The sequence below is a fragment of the Erithacus rubecula genome, assembly GCF_903797595.1.
Source record: "Erithacus rubecula genome assembly, chromosome: 13".
Classification (NCBI taxonomy): domain Eukaryota; kingdom Metazoa; phylum Chordata; class Aves; order Passeriformes; family Muscicapidae; genus Erithacus; species Erithacus rubecula.
In genome coordinates this window covers 4,195,076-4,208,399 of record NC_136665.1, presented here as the reverse complement: position 1 = coordinate 4,208,399, position 13,324 = coordinate 4,195,076, and the positions used below count along the sequence as shown (strand labels likewise).

The 13,324-nt window shown below is 63.4% G+C and overlaps 1 protein-coding gene across 1 annotated transcript; it reads left to right on the top strand.

The window, feature by feature from the left end:
• Positions 1 to 5,977: 5,977 nt before the first annotated feature.
• CAMKV (CaM kinase like vesicle associated) lies at positions 5,978 to 13,242 on the top strand. The gene is made up of 12 exons (XM_079316634.1): positions 5,978 to 6,038; positions 9,126 to 9,234; positions 10,443 to 10,574; positions 10,654 to 10,728; positions 10,804 to 10,942; positions 11,022 to 11,142; positions 11,376 to 11,451; positions 11,532 to 11,668; positions 11,746 to 11,824; positions 11,898 to 11,985; positions 12,106 to 13,097; positions 13,143 to 13,242. Exons 2-11 carry the CDS (start codon positions 9,140 to 9,142, stop codon positions 12,556 to 12,558), a joined length of 1,395 nt encoding a protein of 464 aa, XP_079172760.1. The 5' UTR covers positions 5,978 to 6,038; positions 9,126 to 9,139; the 3' UTR covers positions 12,559 to 13,097; positions 13,143 to 13,242.
• The last annotated feature ends 82 nt before the right edge of the window (positions 13,243 to 13,324 follow it).

The following is a 13,324-nucleotide window of genomic DNA, read 5'->3' as shown; positions in this document are numbered from 1 at the left end:
GACTCTGGGATTCGTGGCATGATGGAATTGCATTGCCCATGGGATCATGATGCTTCTGGGATGATAGGTGTCCAGGCATGGGGTCATGAGTGCCCAGCCATGTGGTCATGGAGCCCAGGGCATGGGACCACAGTGCCCAGGACATGCAGTCACAGTGAGGATACAATGGCATCCAGCTCATCTACTGCTCCTCACCCTGCCTGCCTGCATGGGGTCCAGTGGGGCACACTGCTCTGGGCTTAGGGTTTCTATGTGGTGACCAATACTCATTACCAACTTCACTTAATGACACCTTTATTGCTTCAGTACTGCCTGTGAAGAGGATAGTGCAGCTCATGCCCCAGGGCATGCCAAGAGACGGGCATGGGTCTCTGATGTTTGCTCCCCTATGAGCTGGCTTTCTGTTCTTTTGGTGGAAGTGGTGGCAGATGTCACATTTGCAATGAACTCATCCTGATGAAGAGGTCCCTTCTGCCCCAGTTTTGGGAAGAAGTCACCTAGAACAAGACATTGGAAAAGAGGAGGGGAGCAGTGATGGTCATCCCTCTCCTGGGTGCAGGTCCGGAGTTTGGGGCAGGGACAAGGGCAGGGTCCGGGATGGATGGATGGATGGATGGATGGATGGATGGATGGATGGATGGATGGATGGATGGGCAGGGGATATTCAAAACAAGCACAGGATGGACAAGGGATGCTAAAAAACACACGGCCTGTGGCTGTGGGCAGCACAGCTCCTGCTCCATGTCCAGCTACACAGGCCCTGCCGCCAACACTGTCTCTAAATAAAACCTCCTCGGCTGCTCATTAAGCAGTGCTGGAGCCTGGGGCCCCATCAGCTCCCATCAGCCAAGCTGTCCATCTCCACCAGCACCTCACACCTGCACAGCTCTTCTGCCACACGCCCCAGGGCGTTTTTACTGCAGCTGGGTCTCAGCATCCCATGGTCAGGGCAGCCATGCCTCAGTTTCCCCACGGTGCCACTGCTCTGCTCCCCTGGCCTGGGTTCTGGGGTGACCTTGACCTTCAGTGTAGGTGCTGACCTTGTACACAAGGCCAAACAGCACCATTTTGGCTCGCTGTCCAGTTGCTGTGGCAACAGGAAGAGCCTGGCACTTGTGTGGTTATTAGGGCTGGATCAGAAATGGGAGGTGCTGGGCACTGGTAGTGGGGGATGCTGCATGCCTGAGGGGCAGCTGGAGTGGCTGACTGGGGCACCAGCAGCTCATGGGATGCAGGGATGCATGGATGGATGTATGGATGGATGGACAGGTGGGTCACTGGATGGGTGAGTGGATGCATGTGGATGGATGTGTGGATGCATGGAGGGATGGATGGATGTAGGGATGGATGGATGGATGGATGGATGGATGGATGGATGGATGGATGGATGGATGGATGGATGGATGGATGGATGGATGGACTGGCACCCTGGCTATTGCCTTCCTCAGCACAATACAGAGTGGGTGCCCAGGGCTGTGTTTGGGTGGAAGATGCTTGCCAGGCCTGCTGTGCAGTGCCACAGGAGACAGCTGTGGGAGCACCCAGTGGGAGCAGGGTACCTGGTGGGAGCAGGGCTGTCCATGCCAGCAGTGGGGTGGCACAGTGAACTGCTTGTTAGCTGACAAGTCTGGTGTGGTTGTGGTGGTGTGCGTGAAGGTGGCCCCTGCTTTAGGCTGCTCCCCTCCCCCCATGAATGTGCTTGCAGAGATGACAGATTTCATGCTAATCCACATTTATCCTGCCCTAATTACGCTGCAGGAGGTGAGGAGCGAGCGCCCAGACTTCCAAGGGCTGGCATGTGCCCACCCCTGTCCGATGCTGCCTGACTTTGCTAGCTGGGACTGGTACTGGCACTGTGCCCACTGTTCCAATGTGTCGCAATGGCACCAGGGACACGCAGGTGACCTCTCAGGGTGGCGCCTTGCATGGCACCTGGCACTCCTGCTCCAGCTGGGGCATATCTTTGAAATGCCACACCTGGTCACTGGGTAATGGCACCCTGAGGTGCTGTGTGGCTGGGCACGGTTGGTGGAGCACCGTGCTGATCTGTGGGCATCTGAGGCCGTGCCGGGCCGTGCCACACTGTGCCAAGTTGTGCCAAGCCACCTCGTGCTGTGCCACTCGCCACGGCTGCGGCAGAGCAGCCGGGGTCCCATCCCGGCAGCGCGCCGTGCACACACAGCACTTTAAATCTTTTATTTGGGGAAAGTGCTGTCGTTAGCAGGGATTAATTATTAAAATCGGAGCCATCTATAAAACATGAGTGGCCGCTCGCGGGGCTGCGGGCGCACAGACAGACCCGGGCACGGTCCCGCCGCCGGCACTGCCCGGGGATCCGCGGCCACGCGCTCCGGTGATGCCGCAATGGCACCTGGACCGCGGGTTTGGGATCTGGGGGCATAGCGGGTGCTGCCGCGGGGTGGGGGCTGGACTGTGGATGGGCAGAATTGTGCTAAACCAGAGTTTAGGTGAGGCGGGGGTCTCCGGTGCCAGCCGTCCCGGTGAGAGGTGGCAGCAGGCAGCAGGCAGCGCCGAGCTGTTTTTAGCGGCTGCCGGTGCTGGGGAGCGGGCGTGAAGAGCAGCAGCCGCGGCACCGACTTGCCATTTTTAGAAACCAGCGAGTTCTGCTAATGATGCCTGTGAGCGGCGGGGGGGCTGCACGCCGGCACCCCCCGTCCCTGCTGCCCGGTCCCCCGGTCCCTGCTGCCCGCACCCCGGCTCCCGCAGCCAGCCCTGGCCCCCTGCCCCCCGCCTGCCTCTGGAACCCCCAACTGGGGCCACCTGCACAGCCCGGGGCACTCCTGCACCCACCTGAGACTCGGCTGGCCCCAGGGAGCTCTGCTGGCCCCCGGAGAGCTTTGGTGGTACTTGGGGAGCTTCAGGCACCCCTGGGACGCTTTGGTAGTCCCCGAGGACCTCTCCTGGTCTCCGAGGAGCTTTGGTGCCCCTTGGGGAGCTTTGGCGGTCCCTGGGAATCTCTGCTGGCCTCTGGGGATATTTGCTGACTCCCAGAAGAGCTTTGCACCTGGGGAGCTCTGCTGTCCTCCAGGAAGCTTTACTTTACCCTAAAACTTTCCAGGTTATAAGGCGCATATTTTTCTCCTTTCTCTGCCCCTGAAACAGCACCAGCTCTCAGCTGGGGAGGCTCGCCCCATCCCAGCACCCATCCAGGACCAGTGCCAGCCATGTCCCAGTCCTGGTCCTGGTCCTCTCCCTGAGGGCCTCTCCCTGAGCTGCCTCCCTGCACCCTGGTCTCTATGGCTGCAAGTACTGCCAGAGACCCAGGGGACCCCCAGATCCCTTTCAGTGTGAAGGGAAATCAGACCCTGATGCCATGTCATCACTGTGATGCAGGAGTACAATACGGAAAACAAGCTCCCTTTCCCCATCAGGGCTCACGGGACTAGAGCCAGCCCTGGATGTGACAGGGACCAAGTCAGTGGACAGGTGGAGAGGCAAAAGGCTTTTTGTACTGTCATCTACACCGGGACAGGCCACATCAGGAGCAGGCTGGCCAGGGACAAGCAGCCACGGTCAGTGGTACCCAGCCAGGTGTGGGGCAACCCTGTGCTCACGATGTGTGGTCACTGACTGGGATGGGCTGGTGGATCTGTGGCACCATGGGGGACACCGTGGTGGTCGAGCTGAGTGGCTCTCTGGCTGTGTCCCTTGACGCCTTCCAGGGCACATGGGTGCCATGGGACAAGTATGGGGAGGGCAGCCCTGCCACTGTGCACCCCCACTGCAGCCCATCCCACTGAAGGGCCAGGGGTGGCCACCAGCAGCTGCACCACCTCTTTTTCTCTCCCCCTTGCTCCCCGCCGGCCCCCCGAAAGGAAGGATGGGGTTTATTTGGCCCCGTTGCCGGGCCAACGTGCACAATTATCGCTGATTGCCTGGCGGTTGCCATGGCAATGGCAAGCACGCAGGGATGCGGTGCCGCGTGGTGCTTGAGTCACGGACACGCTGAACACCCCCCACTGCACCCCACTGCACCCCACTGCACCCCACTGCACCCCACCACAGGCATGATGAACATGCATCTCACTGCACCCCAGAACAAACATGCTGAGCACCCCCCCACTGCACCCCGAGCACCATCTGGGCTGGCCCTCCAGCGCCTTCACCCACCTGGAGCAGGGGAATACAGCCAGATGTCCCCCAGCGGAAGCTGTGGAGTACCTCCAAGTGTCCCCCACCCCATATGAGGCAGAAGTGTAATAGTCAGGTGCTCCCAGCCCTGGGAGCCCCACCTCGGGCATCCCAGGCTCATTATCTCCAGAGGTGCTGTAGGAAAAATCACCCCAGACCAGCCATGGCACCCCACACTCAGCTCTGGGGTGTAGGGGGGAGTGGGTGCATGGGACATGGCACTGTAAGGACAAATGCCATTGCGGTCAGCAAAGCTCATCACCCAAAAGTGGGGCACAGAGTGGACCAAGATCTGAACCAGAGTCAGGACCAGAAGGGGAGCAGTACACAGTGATGGGAGCTCTGCCACGGGCTGCCAGGAGGTGACAGGCACACACAGTGGTCAAGGGACAAGGGAGAAGTGCCAGCAGATCCTTCATGCTGCAAGCCACCACCGGGCAGCTCCGAACCACACGGGTGCCTGCTGGTAATTACGACTTACGCTCCGGGTCCCCGCGAGGTGCAGAGATTAATAACCGCGGCGCGCTGCTGCCAGCCGCTATGATTAAACTCTTGATTAGAAGCTCAAACTACAGTGCCCTGCTAATTCCCCCTGCTCTCACACACCCTTAATTACCCAGCTCGGGCGGTGATAGGCCTGGGGCCAGCAGGGCTCAGTGTCACACGGGACAGGTGCTGGGGGCACAGCTCTCCCTTGGAGTGCTGGCTGGGTTCCAGTGAGCAGAGGGGAGACACTGGCTTTGGGACACTGGTGTGCCCCATCCATGGGCGCGAGGGGGCTGTGGGTCCCGGGAGTGGATGGCCACACCCCTGTGGCTGCTGAAGACAGTGCGAGTTGGGAGGTTTGGGGAGCTGGGGTTTGGTGGGTGCAGGAGTGGAGGGAAGTGCGGGTGCAGTTCGGAAGCAGCACCATATGGGCAGCAAATGCCAGCGTGTGGCACGCAGCTGCTGGGGAGGCTCGCACACGTGGCTGCACTGCATGAGGAGTGGGGGCAAGGGGGCTGGGGAAGGGACTGGTGCCCTGCTCTGCCCTGGGGGCCATGCTGCACACCCCAGGCTGGGTCCCGTGCCTGGGCTGTGGGCAGAGGTAAGAGAAGCAGGGCGCCCGATTTCTTGTCCCTTTCTTGTTCCTTGCCCCAGGCTGCGGGATAAGGTCAAACCCTGTCATGAGGAAGTGAGTACACCCTTCGGCCTTGCCGCTGGAGAATTTGCCTGGTTCCCACTGGATGATGGCACGGAGGCAAGAATGTGTGTCTAACCGTGTCCTCGGGGCGCCTTTTAGTGCCCTCAGGGGACAGATACATACCTGTGATGCTGAGCCCACGCACAGCTTTGTTAAAATCCTACTCCCATCCCATCCCATCCCATCCCATCCCATCCCATTCCATCCCATCCCATCCCATCCCATCCCATCCCATCCCATCCCATCCCAGGGGTCGTGGCATAGCCCAGGGGATCCTGGCTCAGAGGGTTCACTGTGGGGTCCCATGGGGTCTCCAATCCCATGGGATCTCTGTCACTGGTGTCCCGCCCGCCTCGCCCCCGCGGTGCCGGTGGGTCCCAGCGCCACGCGTGACCCTTCCTCACGGGCGGGGCGCGAAGTTTGGCGGTGACGTCAGTGGAGGGGCGGGGCGTGAAAGGGGGCGTGCCCGCACGGTCCCGCCCCACCAACTTGCCGCGCCGGGCGCGCGGGGCCGCGCCGCGACGGACCGACGGCTCGATCGGCTGGGATCGGCTGGGATCGCGGGGATCGGCGGGGATCGGCGGGGATCGGCTCGGCCCGGCTCGGCCCCGGCCCGGCGCGGGAGGGCGGGCGGGAGGGGCGGGCTCCCCCCGAGCGGCGGCCCCGGGCCGCGGCCCCCCGTTGCGGTCGGAGAGGCGTGCAGGTGAGCGCCGCGCCGCGCCGCGCCGGACCGGGGGCGAGGGGGGCCGGGCCCGGCGGGGGGGGGCGTTGCTGCCATCTGTCACTGTCTGGCCCGGGGCTGCCCCAAACTCTCCTCCCGCCCCCGGTGGCCCGGGACGTCCCGACGGGGCCGCGCGTGTCCCTGTCCGGTGCGTGCGCGCCCCGACGGCTGCTCGCCGCCGCGCTGCCCCCGCGGGACCCCGCGTCCCGCGGACCCCGAGCCCCGACGGGCGCCGTGGGCACGGCGAGCTACCGGAGCGCGGCTCCCCCCGCGCCTCCCCGGGGGCTCGCCCCCCCCGGGCCGCTGCTGCCTCGGTGCCGCCCCCGTCTCCGCGAGGAGCTCGCAGAACCGGGCCGGCACCGCGGCAGGGGGTGCTGCCGGGGAGCCTCTCCCCGTGCCTCCGCCGCCGAGCATCCCCTCCCGGACCCCGCACCGCTCTCTCCCGCAGTCTGCTCCCTTCCCGCTGCCGCAGCGCTCCGAGCCGGCCAAACGCAGCCCTCCCTGCGCTGCGCGCTCCGGGCTGTCCCTCCGCACGCCCCGGGCCGGGGGCGGTGGGACTCCCCCAGCCTTGCCTCAGCCCCAGCCCCGCGGCTCGGCGGGCAGCGCTGGGCCGGCCGACCCCTCCGCCTCCCCTCCGCCTCCCGCTGCCTGCCCGCTGCCTGCACTAGCAATATTTCGGTCCGTCTTAGCCTGGCTGCGTTTGCTGCCTCTCCTCGGTGCATCCTTCCCCCGGGACGTGGGGGCGGGATGACAGGGGTAACCCCCCACGGACATGTCCAGGGCAGCTGCAGGTGGAAGCGGGGACGGAGATGAAATACCAGCCCGTGGCAGCTCACGCCATGGGGCAGAGCTGGGGGTCGGGGGTTGGGGGGCCCCGCTGGCGAGGGCTGCACGGCTGCGTCATCCCTCCGTGCCATCCCCACCCGGCCACCCACTTCCCCGCTATTGTCTTACACCCGCTGTTGCTTCTGCTCCCAAATTAGACACTTGGAGGGGGGTGCTGGCTGCGTGTGGATGCCAGCACAGCACCGAGCTTTCCCCCCGGCACCCCGGGGAGGGAGCACTCATCCCTTCGCCCACCTCTTGCTTGGCTGTCCCTGCCCCCGTGGGGGAGCTCTCCCCTGATGGGTGCAGGTGCTGACCCCGATGTTGGGCTGGGTGCCAGCCTCCCTTGCAGGGTATCCCTGGTGCACTCAAAGCCAGCCTGGGGCAGGGGAAGGTGGAAATGCTCAGCCCCGGCTGGATGGGTCCCCACTAAACCAACAGGAACTAATTTTATGAGCGCAGATTAGCTGAGTGCTCCCAGAGACAGCAATAAAATCCAGATATATCATCCCACCCGGGTCCCCTTCCCAGCTAATCCTGGCACTGTGATGCCAGTCCTGCCAGCCTGCCTGCCCGCTGGTCAACCCTACTCCTGATAATCTGAGGAACTGAACCCCCCCCCACCCCTCCAGCAGCTGCCAGGACAGCCCTCATTCCCCTTGGCCAGGTACAGTGGCACAGGAGAGCCAGCGTCGTGTGGCACGGGGACACAGAGGTGCCAGGCAGAGCACATTTGCTGGGAGAGCTACTGGGATGAGTCAGGTGTAGGCTGGAAAGCCTCATCCAATTTGGGCCACAAGCAGTGGTGTCCTATGGGTGCTCTGCTTCTCTTTTGGGACTTGGTGCACGCTGAGTGGGACTGGGGCAGGTGCTCTTAGCCAGTGCAGGCTTTCCTGGCAGGATGGTGCCTGGGTGCCTTGCAAGTTGGGAGCACCCATCCTGTGGGCATCACTCCAGCAGGTACAAAGGCATCTCAGCCCCAAAGGATGAAGGCTGGAAGGAGCATCCCCCCATTCCCTGGCTCACCGCACTCACATCCCACCCAGGTTTGGGTCAATCACCCCAGGGAGCACTTAAGTGCACGCCCTGGCTGCTGCAGGCAGCACGCCTTCCTCCTGGGGCCCGCACAGTGGGGATGGGGCTGTGCACCTGCAGGTGGGTCGGGTGCTGCCGGGTGCTGCCCGTCCCTGCCCCCTCCAAAGGATGTGCCGCTTTCTGCATCTTCAGCTCCCATTGCCATAGCAACAGGCTCGGCGCTTGGGTACCCGTGATGCCGGCTCCGCATCCCGCATCCTGCATCCCGCAGCCATCCTGCCCGCAGCCCTCACCACCCAGCCCTGGGCACTGCTGCTGCAGCACAGCCAGGCCCACACAGCACAGTATGGTGTTTAGGGAGCTTTAGTGCTGGGCAGCGGCTGCCACCAGCATCGTGCCAGCTCCCCATCAAAAGGTCCCACTCAGGCCCATCCGAGAGGGCTGGGGGGCCCTAGGCAGCTCTGTCATCTTCTGAGCCATCAAAAATAATGTCAGCTGAAACTTCCTCCTGGTAACACGGTGGGAAAAGGGGAAAAATTACTTTACGTGATCAATTGTCTTTTCTGGGAAGCTTTTAAGAAGGATCTGATTTTGAAGGGTTCCCAACAGGGAAGCAAGGGGCAAAGCATCCTTCCTAAAGGGCTGGAGAAGCTGGCGTGTGCCAAGGCTGGTGTCCTGACTGCTGCCAGTGGCAGGAGGGCTGGCACCTCCAAGCTGCAGTACCACCTGCCTGGTGCCACAGTCAGGGCTGGTTGGGGATGGGAAGCTGAGACTGGTGTAACCCACTGCATATGTTACAACGTGTGACAATGCTCTGCCTGGGGAGGCCCCGGCTGCTGAAATGTTACCCTGGGCAAAACTGGGCTGAGAAACAGGAGAGGATCCGTTCACCTCCACTTGCCTCTCCAGTGGGTGCTCCAGGCACTGTGCTTACCCTGACTGCTCATTAATCATTAATAACCCACAAACAGGGGCCAGAGGGGCCAGCTTGTGGCTGTGCTGGCAGCCTGAGCCCAGGCAGAGAGGCTGGGTGCCACGGGGATGGATGCACACCGGTGGGGCTGGGCACACGGCGGCTTGCAGCAGCTGCAGAGCACGAACAGCCGCTGTGCTTGAGTTCCATGTTAATTAGCAGAGCTCAGGGGGCTCTGCTGTGGCTCCAGGGGGCCAGCAGTGCCGGGCACTCACTGCCTCTCCCTGCCCTGCCAGCACCGGGCCCTGCGATGCCGTTTGGCTGCGTGACGCTGGGAGACAAGAAAGATTATAACCAGCCGTCTGAGGTGACCGACAGATATGACCTGGGCCAGGTCATCAAAACGTGAGTTGGTCCCTCCACGGCCCCATGGATGTCCTGGGGAACCCCAGCCACCTGTGTGGGGCTCTTGGGGTGCTGAGGAGTGGCACAACACTGCCTGTGGGGGCTCTGGGGGTGCTGGTTTCCAGCTGGGCTGGGATTGCAGGGTGTATTTTGGGGTGGCTTTACCCTAACTTGTCACTCTTGCTCATGGGTGCATGGGGGATATTCACAGCTAGCTCCAAGGAGGGCAGTGAGCCTTCCCACTGCTGCTGGCTGCAGCTGGGCAGCTCCCTGTATCCCTCCCTCCTCCCCTCAAGATTTGCAGGGATTGCAGCAATTTCACATAATCCTGGCTCCTTCGAGCATTTTGTGAATCAGGAGGGCTCAGCTACAGCAAAGGAAAGGCAGAGTTCACTTGGGGGACAGTGGAGCACTGCTGCTTCCCCCAACTTTTATTACCATGCTGAAGAACCTGTTAGGATGCACCCCAAAAAGTGAAGCCCTCACACCCCTTGAGAGCAGCTTGACCGCAAAACGGGCACCAGAATTTTTTCCATCAACTTCCAAAACATCTGCTTGGACTGAGGTTGCACCTGAGAAGGTCACATTGGGTGGCAGTGGGGACCTTGGTGCTCTCAGATCTTTGCTCCATGATCCTCTGGGCAGTTTGTCCCAAAGCCCACAGGTCACTGTTCCCCTCCACTCAGGGCAGTGGCCATGAGGATTTCAGTACAGTTGTGGGGACTGGAAAGCCAACAGCTTTGCTGGAGCAATGCCCAGTGTCCCCCAGGGGCTCCCCTGCAGCTCCAGCCTGGCCGATGGGCTCAAGCACCATTAATAATAGAACAGAAATACTGCAGCTACCGGCACATCTCCCTTTCTTTCTCCCCGACTGCTGTGCTGATGTTAATGTCGGGTGTGCTGCTGTTCCACCTTGGCATGAGTGGCTTCACAGTGTGTCATACCCCTCCTGTCCTGAGGAAGGGGCTTGTTAACCAGCAAATTCTCCCCCTTCCTTATCAATTTGCTTCTTCTGTATCAGTTGCTTCTCACTGCTGGTTTTCTTCTTCCCCTCCAAAGTGGTTTTGAGCCACAGCTTTCTTCCACTTCTGTAGCATCTCCCCTGACTACTGGCATCGGGGGGAATGCTGGTGGGCCCAGGGACCATGCAAGCACCCCAGTCTCAGTGGTCCCCAGGAATGGGGTGATGTCTGGGGGTACCCTTGTAGGGAGGAGTTCTGTGAAATCTTCCGGGCCAAGGAGAAGACGACAGGGAAGTTCTACACCTGCAAGAAGTTTCTGAAGCGGGATGGGCGGAAAGTGCGGAAGGCAGCCAAAAACGAGATCATCATCCTCAAAATGTGAGTGCTGGGGCTGGAGGGGGATCCTGTGCTCCTGGGCAAACTGGGAACTCCCACCCATGCCCCTGTCTCTCTGCAGGGTGAAACACCCCAACATCCTACAGCTGGTGGATGTCTATATCACCCGCAAGGAATATTTCATCTTTCTGGAGCTGTAAGTTTGGGAGATTTTGGGAGTGGAGAGGGTCACCTCACCAGGGGTAGGTCTTGGCAGAGCTGCTGTCTGCAGGGCCACTGGCCGGGAGGTCTTTGACTGGATCCTGGACCAGGGCTACTACTCGGAGAAGGACACCAGCAATGTCATCCGGCAGGTGCTGGAGGCTGTTGCCTACCTGCATTCACTCAAGATTGTCCACAGAAACCTCAAGGTGGGTGGCAGGGGAGTGGGAGCACCCATGGGTGCTGCCGTGCCCCCCGTCCTGGCACTCACAGTCCCTGCGCCAGCAGCTGGAGAACCTGGTGTACTATAACCGCCTGAAGAACTCCAAGATCGTCATCAGCGACTTCCACCTGGCCAAGCTGGAGAACGGGCTCATTAAGGAGCCCTGTGGCACCCCCGAGTACCTGGGTGGGTGAGAGCAAGCCGGGTAGGCATGCAGGGGCAGGCAGTGCTGGGTCCCAGCAGATCCCCTGCTGCTCCTTACCATCCACTCCTTACTACCTGCTGCTGCACCTCCCATTCCCCATCACCCTGGGGGCTCATCCTGGGTGCTTGGGGTGCCTCCCAATCCCCATGACTGCATGGCCAAGAGGCCGGGTGGCTGGGGACCTGGGGGATGGTTGCTCTTGTGTCTCTGGCAGCTCCGGAGGTGGTGGGGCGGCAGCGGTACGGGCGGCCGGTGGACTGCTGGGCCATCGGTGTCATCATGTACATCCTGTGAGTGTGGGCAGAGGGACAGGGTAGCCACGAGGGCTTAGGGCTGGGACCAGACTGAGCCCCCCCACCACATTTCCCAGCCTCTCGGGAAACCCCCCTTTCTACGAGGAGGCAGATGAGGATGACTATGAGAATCATGACAAGAACCTCTTCCGCAAAATCCTGGCTGGGGACTATGAGTTCGATCCTCCATACTGGGATGACATCTCGCAAGCGGGTGAGCCCCACACTGGGGAGTATGTGGGGTGCTGTGTTGTCCCCTACCAACACTGTCTTCTCCCCCTATGCCCCCAGCTAAGGAGCTGGTGACGCGCCTGATGGAGGTGGAGCAGGACCAGAGGATCACAGCAGAGGAGGCCATCTCCCATGAGTGGTGAGCAGCGGCAGGGTCAGATGGGGAGCCAAGGGCGCTGGTGGGGGTTGCTCATCCCTCACTGCCTCTCCAGGATCTCTGGGAATGCTGCCTCTGACAAGAACATCAAGGATGGCGTCTGTGCCCAGATCGAGAAGAACTTCGCCCGGGCCAAGTGGAAGGTGGGTGTGGGTGTGCCGTGCCTCCGTGCCCCCTCTCAGCCGAGCCCGGTCACCCACCTGGTGGGGCTGCCAGGCCTTGCCCCTCCACCAGCCCCACATCCCTTCGTCTCTCTCCTGCAGAAAGCCGTGCGAGTGACCACGCTCATGAAACGCCTGCGGGCGCCCGAGCAGACGGAGACGGCGGCAGCCCCGGCACAGGCAGCGACCCCAGCCCCAGCAGCGACCCCGGCCCCGGCAGCGACCCCAGCCCCGGCAGCGACCCCGGCCCCGGCAGCCACCCCGGCAGAAACTCCAGCCCCGGCAGCGACCACGGCCCCGGCAGCGACTCCGGCCGCGGGCTCGGCTCCCGCCGCCGCGGCCACGGAGCCCGCAGCCACAGAGCCCGCCACCGCCACGGCCGCGGCCCCGGCCCCCGCCACGGAGCCCGCGGTCCCCGCCGCCCCCGCCGCGGAGCCCGCAGCCGCCGGCACGCCGCCCGCCGCCGCGCAGCCCCCGGCCCCCGGCACATCGCCCGCAGCCACGTGTACCGAGGTCGGGGCCGCCGCCGAGCCCCCCAGCGAGCAGAGCGGCTGAGCGGCCCCGCGCCCCCTGTACATAGCCCCGGCATGGCCCCCCACCCCGCCTGCGCCCCCTTTTCTACGTGCCCCGCCGGAGAGCCGGCCGCGGGGCAGAGCCCTGCATGGCGCCCGTTCCCCCGTGCCCTCCCAGCTCTCTCAGTCTGTCCCCCGCCGCCGTCCCCTCCCCCGGGGATGCCCAGAGACGCGGGGCAGCCCCCCGGGCCGCACGCCCCGCAGCGCTGGGGGGGCGGGCGGGACCCCCGGGACACGCGTGCATGTGCGGGACCGCAGGCGGGGCCGCGCGGGACGGAGCGGGGGCCGTCCCGGAGACCCCCTCTCCGTCCCGGGACCCCCGGGGGGGACACGGGGACCCCCGCCGCCCCCTCCGTGCCCCCTCCCCGGTCCCCGCTTCGCCCCTCGCAGCTGCATGCCTGCAGGGCCGGCTGTGCCCGCGGTGCCGCCGCCGCCCCGCGCCCCGCCGCTGTATCTCTGGCAAATAAAGACCCCGCTGAGGACAAACTGAGACAGCACCAGCGCCGCCTGCCCAGTCTCTCTGTGGGGCCGGGGGGCAGCCACGCGTGCCGGCAGCACGCAGCTGAGCGAGACGCGGCGGGCTGGGAGCGGCACCGCTGCCCGGGCGGCGGGATCCCGAGAGCGCTGGCCACCGGGAAGGATTCCCGGGAAGGGTCGCGTTGCCATCGCTGCGGCCCGTGGGGCACGGGCCGAGGCCCCGCCCACCTCTACAGCCCCGCCCCTCCGGACCCGCCTTAGGTGCCGCGCCC